Source organism: Rhopilema esculentum, chromosome 16 (genome assembly GCF_057945365.1).
Source record: "Rhopilema esculentum isolate cy_ngs chromosome 16, ASM5794536v1, whole genome shotgun sequence".
Lineage (NCBI taxonomy): Eukaryota > Metazoa > Cnidaria > Scyphozoa > Rhizostomeae > Rhizostomatidae > Rhopilema > Rhopilema esculentum.
This window is the reverse complement of record NC_142830.1, coordinates 6,182,059-6,198,608: the sequence shown is the minus strand read 5'-3', so window position 1 is coordinate 6,198,608 and position 16,550 is coordinate 6,182,059. Positions and strand designations below refer to the sequence as shown.

The following is a 16,550-nucleotide window of genomic DNA, read 5'->3' as shown; positions in this document are numbered from 1 at the left end:
GGCAGATGGCTAATGCGGACGCGAGGTCAGAAAAGCATGAATTGTACACCATTTACAAGTATTTATAAGCAAAAATGGTTCTTTGTTCCTTTCGATGATTGCATGAAAAAAGCTTGTGGCAAACTATAGAAGTTATATCAGAGAAAGTTCCTGAGAGAAACGATATTTTTATCATTTTTTCGACGACAGCCACCCCTCTGCCGAAAACCATTTTTTGTAAAGTAAAGCCTTGTTGTGTATTCGTAACCCATCAACATGACAGAAATCGGAACTTAAAAAGCCGTTGCACATTTATCTAACTGATCTATAAAAAAGATTGGACCGAGCCTCTTATTGTCTTGAAGCACAAAAGTTTCAAACGAAAGAGGGCCCCCAACAGAAAGCAGGAAGCAACTCTTCAAAACGCTTGTATGTTATGGATAGGCGAGAGACGCAACGGCAAAAGCAGACAATGCGTGTAATGGCGAAAAACAATGGCAAAAGCAGATGAAAGCGTTATTAGAGTGGTAGTGAATATCCACTCCTATGTCGGGCTGTTCTGAGGCCCCTCTTCCCGCGTCACAACAGAAGCTCGATCCATTCTTTTTTTATAGATCAGTTATATATCTCCATAAAAATAACTAAAACCTGGAGTTTGCTTTGCGCGAAAAAGACAGACACGAATTAAAAATAACCTGACTCTGTAAACATTGTAATTTTGACAAGCATTATTTGTCATTAATTCCCAATTTTCAAAATTAAAACAACAAATTGCATGCGATTCAAATGTCGAAAAAGGTATTGTGATCTACCCGACGAGAAAAAGTTAAAATTCAGATTTTCCTTGAAGTAATTTTTTCATAAGTTATGTACTAATATTTTAGAGCTTTGGCAGTGCCTAAACTTATTATTATTTTTTTGGTACGACCTACTTTACAAATATCATCGTTAATAACATTAAAATCTAACGTCTGGAAATCGAATATGGCCTACCTATAAACACCTAGAGGACAAATCAACAATCCTGTTTAATCCACATACAAAAAAGCTCTTGAATCAATCATCTTCAAATATTGCTTTCTCTGAAAAGCAAATTGCAGATATCTAACTAAAATGCTGTTCTAGAGCCGACAAGGGGTCTATTGAGTCGTTCAGATCGTCATTTGTGCCTGATTGCGACATGACGCTATCTTTGTGTACTGCGACATACTCTAAAGCAGTCCCTAAATCTTCATGTGGCTGGGAAGGAGCACTAGCCACGTATCTATCTTTTATGGAGAGCAGTTCCCTCTCAAAGTCACCAGGAGAATCTTCCGGCTTTAAATAGCTCCATGGCTCTGGAGTAGATGAAGATGTTGATGAACTTGACTGGCCCTCGTTAATGTTACTTTCAGAATTGTTACTTGAAATAATATCTTCATTTGTATCCACGTTGTCACCTTTGTAGCCAAAATAATCGAGCCCAATTGATTTTTCATTTACCAGCCTTGGTTCTGAGTCACTCAGCATATCATTTGTTTCTGGGGTGTTCTCATCATCTCCAAAGTGGTCCTCTTTGTGCCTTAATGAAGGTTGCGATGCTTTCGTAGAAATTTCGTTTGAAGCTATAACTGGATCAGAAAAAGCTGCGGACAGACGTTTGTCAATGGAAGCAAATTGTCTCTCGTATGCTTCTGCAGAGGGTTCGATCTCGGTTGTTCTTGCTAAAATATCCCGTACCTGCAAGTAGCAAAAGAGAGGAAGCGGTGAGGGAGAGGATCAAAACAAAGAAAATGACCAACTGAAAATGACCGACAGACGACAAAACAACGCCGGGCTTTCAATGTTGATTATAAAAAATTAGTTAAATGCTTTAGATCATGAAAATCAAATCAAATATAAATCATCAATTAAGCAACAAAATACCTTCTGTAGGCCAGCAACACAAGATTGGGTAATTTGATTGTCCACTGATTCATCCACACTCGCGTCAATAAATCCTGGTGCAAAAAAAACTATCAAAATTCTACTTTTCAATGGAAACAACTCACCCATACAAAAAACAGTAATACACAGGGTTACTGACAGGCTTAACTGTAACGATATTGTTTTGAACGGATTTTGTGACAATCAAAACAAAAAATCACTTCTTAGAATTAATAAGATATCTCTAGTGTCAAAATCTATCAAAGAAAATCTTTATGTTTCAGACTTGAATAGTTGTTATTGAAAATAATAAAAGTTTTGTAAGAAAAAACCCTGAAACGTAAATCAGGAACTAACTTAAAAAACTCTAACTACATATGAATTAAGTCGGAAGAACACAGTCTAAACTGGCTCAAGCAATAACAGTCATCCATAAAGATCATTGAAACATTTTTTTGGAAAGAAGAAGGTTGAAAAACAACCTAGGTAAGAATCCATCTTCCCAGCACAGAATAGACACAAAGATTGGATCCTGTCAAAGTCTGACTGCAGCTGCGAAATTTGTCGTTGAAGTCGTTCATGATCCTACAAGCCAAAATATCAACATAATACCTGAATAAAACTAGCTATAAGGAACCAATCTGAATGCTACCATTCAATTATCAAATAGTTTTAAAATCAAAAATTTGGAATTCACAATATCTATTACTTACATTGACAATATTTTGAAAATACTAGAAATATTTTTAAAAATCATTCGCTTCCAATGAACAATTCCTTTGGTCATGCTCGTGCCCCGGTTCTACCCTATCCCGGTTCCAGTTCTATCCTTCCTACGGTGCTGTATGGACCCAAAGACCCAAAGAGCCTTTGCAAATCAAATCAAATCAACTTATCTTGCAGATATGAAATTAATGAAAAATCAACCTCTTCAAGTTGAGAGACGTTACTCTCTTTGGCTTTGTTCTTGTTCCGAGAGGAAAACTTCGAAAGAACGTCGTTCGACAGGCCAGTGGTATGTCTTCCAAATACATTTGATATTTGAGACACCATACTTGACTTTAAGACTTGAGCTCGAGCCAATCTCTCGCCACGCTTGATCTCAGAATCATCAGTTTGAACGCGGTATTCAGTTGCTGTTGTAACATCAAAAGTGAGTAACTGAGTAAAGTGTTTTGAAAGGAGGGGGAGGGGGGAGGGGGTGTCAAGGTAACTGGGTTTATTTTCATACGAACTTAAAAACCTACTTATTGATGCTAGAATGTAATATCGTTTGCCTAAAATTTACCATATTATCAATGTTATTTTTTCATGCTCACAAATATTTACGATAAGCATATACACAAGGGAGCATGGAAGTACATTAACAATTAACTACAAGTCTGTCTCACCATAAAAGCAAAATGGTGCAATATGAGAATTCAAAATGTTATTGGTAAATACTTCTAAGTGAATATATACAGAGTAGGGGGATAAGAAATTCAAAGTTCGTGGATAATTCACACGCATCATGGATTAGCTTTTAATGCTATTTAAAATATCTATGGTATCTCCAAGCTCCAAATAGTTCACGAGGATGCAGTAAAATATCAGCTTTGTTGAAGGCAGATATGCTTTATTGAACATTATTCGAACTGCGGTCTATACAAAGTTATGTCACTTACAGTCAGTTTCAAATCTTTGTGATCGCTTTACTTCTTCTACGAAAGTCTCCTTCTTTCCACCTATTGTTGTTGTTGCTGTTTTCTGGTTATCAGTATCGTCAGACGCGTCAGCATACCACTGGGACGACTTAGAAGGAGCTTTCGAACTCTGCCCTTGCAACTTAGCAATGGGTCTTTTGCTTGAGCCCAAGACATGTGCAAACTAGATAAAAACAAGGGTTTATGAATTTAATCGAAAACACCAAACACGTGAATAAGCTAAATAGCATCACAGGTTATCATTTAAAATCAAAACACAGAAAGAAACGAATCTTTGAAAGTCAAATTCCTAAAGTTCATATTACCTACATCAAAAGGAACGAGAAAATACATACTTCTCAGAATGCTATCAGTATCATAAAAAATCTAAGCAAAAACGTTTTCTTAAAAAAAACACAAACGATGCAAATATCCAATCACATTTGAAGTATCGTCAGGTAGCGAAGCGAGCTCTCAGCTAAGACAATGTTCAAAAAGGCAAGGAACATGTTAAAATATGGGACAGAGGTGTTCATAGACTTTCGTAATCATATAAAGTATTTGTTAAAATCTAACAGTGCACTCCTATTGAGTAAACTAACGCATAAAATCGGATTCACAAAAAAAGCGATAACTTCCAATATAAATCATTCAATTCAATTCAATTTTATCTGACCAAAGAAAAGTATGGACTTATCTGGTTTGGGCCGTTAATAATAATGTATGATGATTAAAACGAAATAGTGATAATAAAACCAAAATAAGATTTGAGTAATAGTTTTAAACTAGAAAATTTCATTTAGCCAGTGGATTACATCTCATTTCTATTTGATTTCGAAAGTTTAATATTTTTACAGCATTAGTTCTAAATAATATGGTAAAATGTCTTTCTTTTTTAATATGTATTGTAGGCACGGGGGGATTAAACAGGCCACATATACAGAGCAATGGTTGTTTCAGAACACAAGCAATCAAGCAATCAATACTGCCACCAGACCGGTGGCTGGTTTCAAGTATGCAGTGGAGTCCCACGGTTTCAATGCAGCAAGTAATATGTAGTACATTCAAGTAATCAAGTGCAAGGGTTTATATAGCAACTTGATCAGGGGTGTTGTTACGAAGGCAGGGGACGGTGCCCTGCAGGCAATTGTATATGACCATAGTTACTGCAAACACACTGGTCTATAAAGAAATGCTCGGTTTCAAAATACAATCATATAATGAATCGTGACAATACAAGCAAACAGTACACCAAAGTTTTTATAAATACCTGAACTAGATTATGGACGAGTCAAGTGGAAGAAAATTTTTTCAAATGACAAACCTTTTGTTCTTCTGTGAGTGAATCACTTAAAGGTCGAGATGTGTCTACATTTCGAGCTTTAGTTCTGTTCATCTGCATGTTCAGTTGCTTTTTACTTGGTATGGAAGAAGGCTAGCAAATATTACGGCAAAACATAAAAATGTTGATGAAAACGCAAGAAAAAAATATCAAAAACCATAAGTGGCAACGGAAAAAGAATTAGCTGTTGAAAAATTTCGGCATTTCTAAACCTGCAAGCTGCTTAAAGCCTTCCAAAATTTGTTGCTTGGGAATATCTAATTAAGCAAAGTTCGATAAAAATCTTTACTAGGTCATCTTCGAGAATAAAGCTGAATACCACGGGATATATGAAGGGGAGGATATTTTCACAACCAGTTGCTACATGTGTGCTTGAAATACGGAAGGGCTTGGAAACATTCAGATTCGAAATTGAAGGCAAAATAGCTCTAATGAATTATTGTATCTTCTCACCTTCGAAGATTTTAATGCCAGCGCCTTACGGAGTATCATCTTTGCATCCACTGAAGCCGGGTATTTCATTAGTTGCATAAGGCATGCCGTGTAGTCATTTTTGAGTACTGTTGAGAAGATTTTGCCTGTTAATGACTAAATAATAACAAATGCAAAAAAAAGCATGAAGATAAAGCTTGAAGTATTTGAGAGCCCGAGAAACAAGAAAATTTCAATAAAGGTGAATATTGAGGAAGGAGGGGGGGGGGGCGAAATTTATAAAAATCTTTTGCTTGTAAAACTAAGCCCTCAGGTTTGGCTATTAACATGATGTCCACTTAATAAGGCAATACTGGATTGGCATGACACCTAGATGAACCTGTATTCGTGAACCACGATAGTATCCAGAGTTTGTGAAGATACGAAGTATACCAACAAAGAAAAACTATTTTGCAAAGGAGCAAAATTGCTTTTAGCTATTATGAAGAAGTAAAGGGAATTCAAATTTTCAACTTCTCAAAAGCAAGAAAAAAAACTAACCAAAGCCTGTGAAAAAAAAGAGAAAAAATATAGACAGCTTAGCCGCTGTCTATTTCAAACAAAACCTTCTTTTGAAACAGATGATCTCGCGGTCATCCGAATTAATCTGTTTCCCAGGACTTCCAGGTATCAAATATTTTATAATAAACTTTGATGGCGGATGATTTGGGAATTCTTGTAAGGGTGGCTTAGTTTGAGCATTTGTCTGTTACTCTGACGTCCTGGTTTTTATAAATGATACAATATTCAGGGCGATGGGAAACTATGCGGATTTTAGTACGTGCAAAAAAGTAAAAGTTTTAAAATCCCAGGTTTCATATACACTCAAGGCAACAAAACTGCTAAAAGGCTATAATATAGATGCTTACGCGGCATTTTTTTCAAATCTGAAACTGCATGCAATAACACGGTGGTATGGGAATAGCATACAATTCTGAAATAGTGTTGCTTGTGACTGACAAAATACGGGCAAAAATGCTATTAAAATTCAGTATGTTGATTGGCTACTCACAAAAGTTTCGAATATGCATGAGCATAGCAATGAAAACAAAATCAGCAAGATCCAGTGTCCTCCCATCTGCAAACATAGCATCCCATAAATACAGGAGACCAGGAAGTGGGTATTCTCTTCCGAATAGCAATCGGATCCAACGACTCAAAAGCAAACCAAATGTTACATTTAGAGACAGCAGAAGCTCCACCAAAAAATAGCAGATATATAAAGGTCACGTGGTTTAATCACTGAAAAAAGCTGTTTCTGATAAGGACAGTTGTCATCAATCTTCGAGTTCATCTTAATGAGACATCGTAAGCTTATGTAAAGAAAAGCTTTCTTGTTGCGAATATTAAACGAGTACTCCTATCATCATAGCTCAATTTTTTACTTTTACAAGCATAGAATTGTTATTTCATTGTTTTCCAACTAAAAAGATATCTTAAACTTTATATAACTTGCAGCAGCTATTTGAATCTTGGTTAGCTAAAACTTTGGCAGCAGTGCCGCCATTTTTGCTTCAGGCAGTGCAATACTTTTGCTCGCTATGATTGTCAGCTGTATATGCTTGCGATATTTCCGCGTTACTGCCTGCCCAGGCATGTTAGAGAAACTTTTTTAATGCTTTGGCGTTTCAGTTAAATTCAGGGAAACTTTCTTGGAGAAGCATGATACATATGAAGTCTATGAACAACCTTAAAAGGCTTATGGATAGGAGTAGGAAAATACACAAACAAGGAAAAATATTTAGAACTCACATGCCATAAAGCTGCGGTGCAATATCGAGTTCTTGCAGCCTTGAGTATAATTCGTGGTCGTACCTCTTCAGCATGTAATTCTGAATCCTAACAAGTTTTTTTGAGATAGCTGACGTCTAAAACAAATTTTCGGGAATGGTTTTATAAGATGACATCGGGAAAAAGTTTAACAGTTTTAAACAAAGGATAAAAATGTGGAGGCAGGATGCCTGATGATGTTGTACCTTGGATGGTGCAAATATGAGGGATCAGCTTACATAACACTAGCAGCAACTGGTTTGTGAGCCAAGAGATGAAATTTAGATTAAACAGTAACAGAGCTAGATTACAAATCGGAATAAATAAGAACATTATCATGCAAATCAAAATAAACTATATTCAAACAGTATTCATCACAGTTCATTAAATCTGATATTCATCACATTTGAAAATCCGGCTGTTAAATTTAGAAGTTCTACCGAGATCATAAGGCTACACTGACCGGCTGATTTGGAGATGCAGCTACAAACAGATCATCCACATTTGCAACCTAAAAAATTTTGTAAAATTGTAAAGCTCTTTGATCGAAAAATACATGGTAAGATCGAAAAAGCGAGAACTTTTATATTTTGATAAAAGTCGAAAAACAATAACAAATGAGAATATAGCTCCAGCCCCAGTATTCAAGTAATAAATATTTATGAAGCTTTCCCTAAACAACAATGGTGGAAATCAGGGCAGACGAATAGAGTTTTGCGTACATAAAAAATGAAAATCTTGGAAGAGAGAGTATCACCTTTTGCTTTCCATTACCATCGTCTTCTAAAACCGGTTTTGCATTGACAAACATCGGCTCTACAGAATCCATTATCTCACTAAACAACCAGCTGAATAGAAAAATGAGTTCAAAAGCAAATTTTTCTGTAGTAGATTGATTTTTATTATATCATAAAGTGATTCAAATACAACTTATATTGAATCGTATTTCTTAAATCACGGTACTGTTGTTGGCGACCTAAAGCTCAAACTTGTAACTATGTATTGCACGGTTAGAATCTGTTTCTTAAGTCACAAACTATTTATCAAACTTTCACAAACAAGCAAACACTAAAAGAAGAGAGTTTTATGCAAATGATCAGGATAATTCATAAACGGGTGCTATTTTCTATTTCAATGCCATAAGTACCCTTCGAAAAAATGCTTATGTCTTACAGTGAACTGCAATTGGATGGGTCAAGAAATACTTACAATGTGTCATGCTCTACATGGCGATGGTCATTAACAATGCAAATTACCTCCCTGAAAAGGTGCATGAAAAGTCAAAATAACAGCAATAAGCAACATGTAATAAATATTGATAAATCTGTAGATTGTAATAGCTGTGGATAGTCATAGCTAAAACGTTTTCAGCACACTTTGATCTCGACATTTCATATGGCAATGACAAAATCAATACAATAAAGTAACAATACTTTATTGTTGACCAAAGAGGAAAAATGAAAAAAAACAGTGCGAACCAGGTAATTCAAACTCCAAAAGAACGATTACAACGGTTCGAATTAACAAGCGTTTGAGTTATCGGGGGCTCAAATATATCGGGGAGGGTTTAAGAACAATGTAGAAACTACTCGAGTAAATTAGAGTTTTCGGGGGTTCGAGCTATCAGGGTCGTCTTAAATATATCGTTGATGAGAAAAAATATATTTTATCGATATTGTTATTGTTAACTTCTACCTTATTCATAAAGAACAGCTCCCTAATTGTGAAAGAAACATTTTAAAAAAAAGGCATTTAATCATTAGAAGGAGATTGGTTTCGTTCAAAACTTACTGCAAATCTTCTTTGCTCTCTCTAACATTCTGTGCGTTTTCCCAAAGAACATACACTATAGGTGCAACAACTTCATGCATTCCCTGCAAATAAGATGAATATTGAAAAAAATAAACACGTTGTTTGCAAGAAACAGTAAAATCGAAAAGTGTCTCAAACTATGAATACATGCAACGATATTAGCGTTTCCCAAAGTATCTTAGTTACTGTCTGACATAGAATGAAATTCTTACTTGCTTATACGTAATTTCTGGATGCTCCTTTGCGTACACAAACAGGCAGCGTAGGATTATTTCACTAAAAAGAAGTTTGATAGGAAATCACATCAAGATAACACATTTCAGTCCACAACAGCATTAGCAAAGGCACTACAGTGATTGTGATTTGGAACATAAGCAACATTTAAAAGTTAGAAGGACACAGGTAGGAGAGGGCACTATATCGAAAAAAGAAGTACTTTTCAAAATTTCTTGAGAGAAGAGAAGATCTTGAGGGAACCTTGATTCCGAAGCCACTGATGTTAACAAAAACATAAGAAAAAACGAGGTGTAAATACATTTGCAATCCATCTAGAAAGTTTTAATTCTTAAAAAGATTTCAGAGATTTATTTTTCGGAATAAAATCCTGAAAATAAGAATCATGCTAAAAACTTTTTCTATTTTTAATACTAAAAATTCTAAACCATGAAAAATCCTATGAAATTTCATAAATTATTAACATCTATTTGTCAAATAATGAAATATTACAAAAAAGATCATATCACAACAAATTTTCAACTTAAATAGTGTTATCTTACTCCACGTCCTTCTTCCTAAAGAAATCCATCTCTGGATATCTAAGAAACAAAAAATACCAATCAGAAATAAAAAATATCAACTTTAACCCAAGACAAAGTTTAAAAATTCATAATTTTTTAAATAGAGACATTCTGCAAAGAGAGATGAAAATGTTTATTCAGATGGTTTAAAAATGTATGAGTGATCCAATCTAAAATAAAAAAACCAGATCAATCTAAAATTTGGAAATTTGAACAAATAAATTCCTACTATTACACAAGAACTGATATCATCTTACTGTTAGCCAGCCACTTAATAAAACCATTGGTCACAAAACTACTTAGCATATACAGGCCTATTGATCTAATTTGGTAAGCATAAAAGAATATGACAACATATAATGCTTACAGTCTTTCCAAGTCTTGACAAATAGTACTCCTTAGCTCGCCATCTTGAAAATACTGGTGCCAAGGACTCTATCAGAGCAAATAATCACATGACAAAAACAATGTCAGACCCAAAAGAGTCTCTATATTAACAAGACATTCTGTTCACAGACTATATTCGGCAACAGTCCATGTCAAACTATATTTATTTTTTGTGTGAAAGTATATTTAATGGAAAAGCAAAAGAAAATATTCATGAACATACTAAAGTGGTAAAATAAAAAACAAAATGAGAATAACATAACATAATTGTCTTACTTTAGTAAAAACTAAAGAAAAAACTTTTAATCATACATTCTCCTCTTGTGACAAAGGATTGTTGACAGCAAGGTCCATGGCAGATGACTGATAAGGGTCTGTAAGATGCTAAAATCAAAGGAGATCACTCACTCAATATGTTCATACCCTTAGAAACAACATAAAAACTTATAAATTGAAAGAAAATTAAGCTTAAATTCGGATATGTTCAATTAATGCACATGATCATCGCATGGAATTCACAACTGATACTTTTGTAGACATTAAATACATTAGCTCAATCTCATTAGTAAGACTCACTTGATACAAGGGTTAAGCCAGCACACCCTAAATCCACAAATGAGCCCATGGGGCTCTCATCCAACTTTCAACTGCTTTGGGGGCACACATTTGAGCCATTGGTGCAACACATGGACATTAACTTCTGTCAAGATCTGGAAAATCTCAAAAAGTTATTACCTTATCCCGAATGACTTCATAATCAGCTCTCAGTTTGTTGGTCATGACAACCCATTTCTCCCTATCTTCTGGCAGACATTCCCATAACAACTGAAACACAAACAGTTCTTAGAAAAGCCACTGATGGTTAATACCGTAAATCCTTGAATAAGCCCGCTGGGGGCTTATTTATTTTTTATATTTTTGGATAAGGGCTTATTTGAGGGGGGATCGAAGGAGGGGGGCTTATAAAATTATTGTAGACATTAAGAAGACATCATTAAAAGGCTTTGTTTATTTTAGTAGGAATTTCCTTATGAGCATCTAATTAATTACTACCATAAGTATGAATTTGTTGTGGTAATTCAATAAAACACCATAGGCAACCTCAGATGGCAAAAATCATCAAATTGAGGCGGTCAAATTTGAGAATTTACCGTAGCTGTGGGGGCTTATTTGAGGGAGGCTTTTTTGAAGGGGGGGCTTTTTTGAAGGGGGGGGGCAATTCAAGGATTTACAGTACATCATGGTCTAGAATTCAAATGGTAGACAAATTTAAACTAGACTAAAACAGTATGGGAAAAGGAGCACCACACAGTCTAAATTTATGACAAATGATAGCCAAATCCAAAATTCATGATCTTGCTTACATCTTTCTCTGTTCAAACAAATTTCAAGACAAATATATAGAATGCTTGTCTTTTAGAACTCTTTCAAAAATCTTGACCAGCATTTATATGTATATTTGAATAAAATGTCTGCCTGATGAGCAAATTTAGAAATTTTCTTAATCCATTCAAACACAGAGTATCAAAGCACAGAACTGAGATTGCTCTGAACACAATTTAATTGGGATATAACTCAAGGCTCAACTCTTAAAGACATGGCTGGAAAAATAGAAACTAGCAACAGAATCTGATGCGCAATTTATAATTTCCACAATTTCGCATTCTTTGCTGGGCAAGAAGCACCTGAGAAAAAAAGTTAAGCAACTCATAAAACATACCTTCCAACAAACTCCTCGGTAAGGTGAATGTCCAAGTCTCCCATGCAAGGCCTTTTTCTTGATCTAAATGGTAATAAATAAAAAATGTATAAGAAAATGCAAGAAAAGAATATGACATTGAAATAAAAAAAGTCTAATAAAGCCAATGAGGTCATAGTTTAGATGGAAAGAATAATTTGAAGGTTGACCATTAGCAAAGCCCAAATTGCATCAAGTAAGCAGTTGCCTTTCAACAATTTAAAGCATATGGTTATAGAGCAAAACATAACCCTCAACCTCTTACCTCTATGAGATAATCTTCGACATCAAACAAATCATGCCATGTGTCTCTGCAAAGGAGAAATATTCAAAACTCCTGGAATTTGCTGCATAAAACAGCTAAAAATAAAATACAAAGTCAGATATCAGCTCCCACTAACACATTTTTTCAGTCTGAATTTATCGAGTTTGACTGTAGATCATTCTTAAGAAAAATCAATCCATAACACATTGCTACATTTCATGCAAAAAAGAAGTGTACATTTTCACAAATAGATGTCAAAGACCAATAAAAATATTCTGTTAGAAGTTTACTATCATTTAGTCATAATGCACTTACTGAAGAAATGTTTGTTGGGATGTGTTGAGCAATGAAGATTCACCATATGGGTCTTGGAGGGTATTGTCAAAGTCTTCTTTGTTCAAATTTGATGTTTCTTGCTTATCTGACTGGAAATTGACTAGCAATGAATCCCCAAAGATGACAGTCTCATCTGGAAATTTAGCAAACATATTTGAAGATTTTAGAAGACCATATCTACTGAAAATGAATTTTTATAAATTTTGCTGCCTAAACATAAAATATTGGGTACATGAGATTAGGAATAACGAGAGCTAAAGCAGTAGTGGTTTTTGAAAATTTCTTTTGATAGGGCACAGTTAGAAAAAGCATACTCTAAGCTCCACTCTAACAAAGCCTATCTGCATTGCAGTTCTAAATCCATCTATCCATCTGTTCATGTTCACATTTACCATGTTGTCTGAAAGCTCTCTCTTTTTAAATGCTCTGATTAAATGCATATAAAAAAGAATTTATCAGATTTGGGTGGAAGTGTGCCAGCTAAAACAAAAATAATAGATTGAAATGGTAAAGAGCTTTTCCTTTCAAATTGATTAATTATAGTAAAGGAAGCAATATTGAATAGCTTTAAAGGTAGTAGGTCCAGTTTGTAGAGGTAGGCCAAAAAACATTGACCAAAGTGACAAGAAAGGAATTGGCAGAGAAAAGGGTCAGTAAAGACATGGCCAATAAATAGATCAGCTTTAAAGTCACTCACTAAACCCTTGCATGCTAGAATGTAGAACAGATGTCAAACTGAATATGATGACAATGAAGATGATGATCTTAAGCTTTGATTTTAGTGTAGAATGCAAACAAAATTGCATATGCAAAAGTGGAAGATATGTAGACAACTGTATACTTCAATTAAAGTGAACATGTATTTGATAGGCAGTAACTGCAGGTTGTCTGGACATAATAATTTTACTTGTATTATTGATGCATAATTGTGGTATCCCAGTAAGTTTAGATCTGAATTTGAATTAAGAAAATTTACAACTGACATTGTTGAATTGGATTGTTTAGTTGACAATGACATTGTTGGTATCCTGCAACTCTGGTGATCTAAAGATCAAACAAAGAGAAGTACTCTGCTTAAAGCCATATATTTTTTAATGTGTATCTCCTTAAACAGTCACCCTTAAATATAATGGTGTAAAGTAATCTTTTTATTCATATTTCCCTTACTGCTAATTGTTTAAGTAATTGTTATTAATTAGTATGCTAAATTGTATTTAGGACTGATTGATAATGAAATGTAATTTAACCAACATGAAGTCAGGGATCAGAACTATATATAGCAACTGTAGCTCAAGTATTTTATTTCTCAGTGTTTGATTTACTAAGGAAAGTTTCTTTGAAGTTTGATTTACTAACATACAATGCAGGCAATGTGTAACATACAAAGGCAGAAAGGGCAGTTGGAAGGGGGGCTGATGGCACTGGCAGGATAAGATACAGGGCTCATTAATAATATATTGTGCCTGTGAGCCCAAAGCTGAGTAAAAATGTGCCTGCAAGTAAAATAGGATGCAATTTTTTAGTCATAAATTGAGAGCCTCCTTGTTACGCTCAGTGCTGTTACACCAACTTACATTTGTCAAAAGCATATACCTTATCATCATCATCATGAACTACATGTAACTACATGTAAAACTGAACAGATGACATAATAAATGCTACAAGTTTTTATCTACGGGTTGTTTTGGGTTGTCAAGTAGCCCTATTGTTGTTATCGAATTTCATCAAATAAAGACACCTCCAGTAAAAACACTTTTCGATATCTTAAAAGCTTCACTTTTAATGGAGCAGTTTTGTTTACAACATCTTCTTTCAAGGTTTGTAAATATGCTTCGTTAGCAAAGGTTGCAATAATTTCAATATTACACTGGGCTTTTCTCATTTCGAAGATATGAAGAATAGCCATCAAAGATTCTATTCCCAATTACTTTTGTTGAAAATTCTTATCATAAAAAGCATTATATTAGGATTCTTTTTCTTAGCTTTGAGTTAAGCATGCTTGGAAGATTTGATACTTTTGAAATAAAAATGCTGTCACTCCAAAAATCGAAGAAATAGAGGCTTGCTTATGTTGTCACTAATTGTCAAAAATTTTTGTTTTTGATGGATTATTTGGAGGTGTACCATGAAATTTTGATCAAATACGTCAAAAACCAATGGCTACCAGGTTCAAAAGCTTGAAGACTTTAACTTAAGGGAGTGTGTTTCTTCAGCCTACTATGCGCAAATGAGTTTTACAAGTCATAACATAATACTCTGAGAAAAAAGTGATACAATAATTGCGAATGATCTCTACCACCAAGAGATAATAGAGGAAAAGAAACAAACAGCAAACTTGATTTTGAGAATCAAATGGCGCCTTTAGAATAAGGACCTTCATTTTGGTAATAAAGACTTGCAACTACTACCTTTTATATTCTATTTGACCCATCAATTTTAATTTTAAAAAAAGATGTTTAAAGAAAGCATAACAGTAGTACAATAAAGATAAATAAAAATTGATTCAGAAATGTGCCTGCAGAAATTCCTGAGAATGAACTTTGTGCCTGCAAGTGCCCCTCGCGATATAAAACACTCAGCCTAGAATGGTTAGCATCAAAGAAAAAATGAAACCATTCTTTGTCACTGCTCTTAGTCCCCTGTAGAGCAATACTGGATTAAAGCGCACGATTACAAGCCCTGCTTAGAATGGTCAGCATTAAAGACAAAATAAAACCACACTTTTTCACTGCTCTCAGTCCCCTGTAGAGCAACACTGGACTAAAGCTCACAATTATAAGCTCTGTCCCCTACAATCAGCCATTTTCTTTGTCTTGATTACTTCTTAGGAGATAGAGAACAGTACAATTGGTGAGAACAAATTGCAAATTTTCAGAAATTCTTTAAGTGATTGAAAAATAAGATTATGTAGCCTTAAGAGGGAAGATCATTAGATTTCTGCTTTGAAAGTATTTATCAGGTTATTCATGTCTTGACTTTGATTTTGTCTTTAATTATAGATAAACCTAGTAACTTCCTATTATTTATCATGAATTGACCTTGACTTGCATTTAGGACTGAAAATCTTTGTTTTCCGCCCTTCGCTACAATGAGAAAGCTTTAAAGCCTTTATTTTGACGAACCATCTTGCCAAAAAACCATAAAGTTGATAAAGTTCCGTTGCATCATGATAACAACAAGGAACACGAACACTTTGTGAGGGGGGAATCGACAATTAATGATATCCAAAACGATTGGAGAGAAAACAGGGGACACTGTCAAAGTAATCTTGATGTTGATAAAATCTCACGTTTACAGTAAAGAGAAGGAATCATTTTGGCAATTTCTTTCCATAATATCAAATATCATAAAAGAAAAATAGGCCTAAGATAGGCCTTGCTGGAGATTTACCTCCTTGCAAAGGATGATCCAATAGCTCATCTTGTCGCTTTCCAAAGTGATCAAGAATATTGTGAATGGTATCACCTGAAATTTTTTCCATTTTGTAACAAATCCTACAAATCTATCAGGGCGATTTGTGCTTTTGCAACGCCTAAAAACAGACGATTGACATTCATACCTTCGCAGGTCCAAGGACCCACTGTCCTGTCCCTCACCTACTTTGAACAACAACAGCAACATTTGTTCCGAGGTGAAGTATCGGTCGAAAGGAAGTGAGAACAAAGTTCTCTCCTCTGAATAACGGGCTTATCAGCCATTTTCTACACAACCTTTGATATAAAATCGCATGATATTGTATTAAAAATCGATTGATAAATGAATAAAACTTTGCACTGAATATATGTAGGATGGGAAGGCTGCAGCCCACGGGGTTACTCAAACATAATTAGAATCTATTAGGGATGTTTATTTTTTCCTATATACATTTAATGTGAAATAAAAAGCTAATGACATTATTAGGGCAAATAAACGATGTCATCCATTAAACATGGCTGAATTATAATTAACAAAAACTTTTATCTCCAGTTAAAAAGTACATAGTTACAGTTGTTTGCAGTATGTAGCATTTGCACAGGGCTGTTTAAAAATCCCAGTTAATAATGTATCTCTAGCCTTAACTTTAAAA

General features: G+C 34.6%; 1 protein-coding gene across 2 annotated transcripts; it reads right to left on the bottom strand.

Annotated features, from left to right (window-relative positions):
* Positions 1 to 479: 479 nt before the first annotated feature.
* Positions 480 to 16,524, bottom strand: LOC135682789 (uncharacterized). Of its 2 annotated transcripts, XM_065197825.2 has the most exons (22): positions 15,875 to 16,524; positions 12,464 to 12,617; positions 12,149 to 12,194; positions 11,866 to 11,928; positions 10,881 to 10,970; positions 10,458 to 10,529; positions 10,126 to 10,193; positions 9,738 to 9,776; positions 9,174 to 9,237; positions 8,941 to 9,023; positions 8,359 to 8,409; positions 7,907 to 7,997; positions 7,613 to 7,660; positions 7,132 to 7,247; positions 6,392 to 6,534; positions 5,362 to 5,468; positions 4,891 to 5,001; positions 3,549 to 3,750; positions 2,812 to 3,020; positions 2,367 to 2,469; positions 1,885 to 1,958; positions 482 to 1,698 (listed from the first exon to the last, which is right to left on the bottom strand). In XM_065197825.2, exons 1-22 carry the CDS (start codon positions 15,963 to 15,965, stop codon positions 1,084 to 1,086), a joined length of 2,640 nt encoding a protein of 879 aa, XP_065053897.2. In that variant the 5' UTR covers positions 15,966 to 16,524; the 3' UTR covers positions 482 to 1,083. The 2 variants fall into 2 exon arrangements, with proteins under 2 accessions (XP_088969285.1, XP_065053897.2); XM_089113159.1 differs by lacking the exon at positions 15,875 to 16,524 and having other exon boundaries at positions 480 to 1,698; positions 12,149 to 12,243; positions 12,464 to 12,595.
* Positions 16,525 to 16,550: the final 26 nt, after the last annotated feature.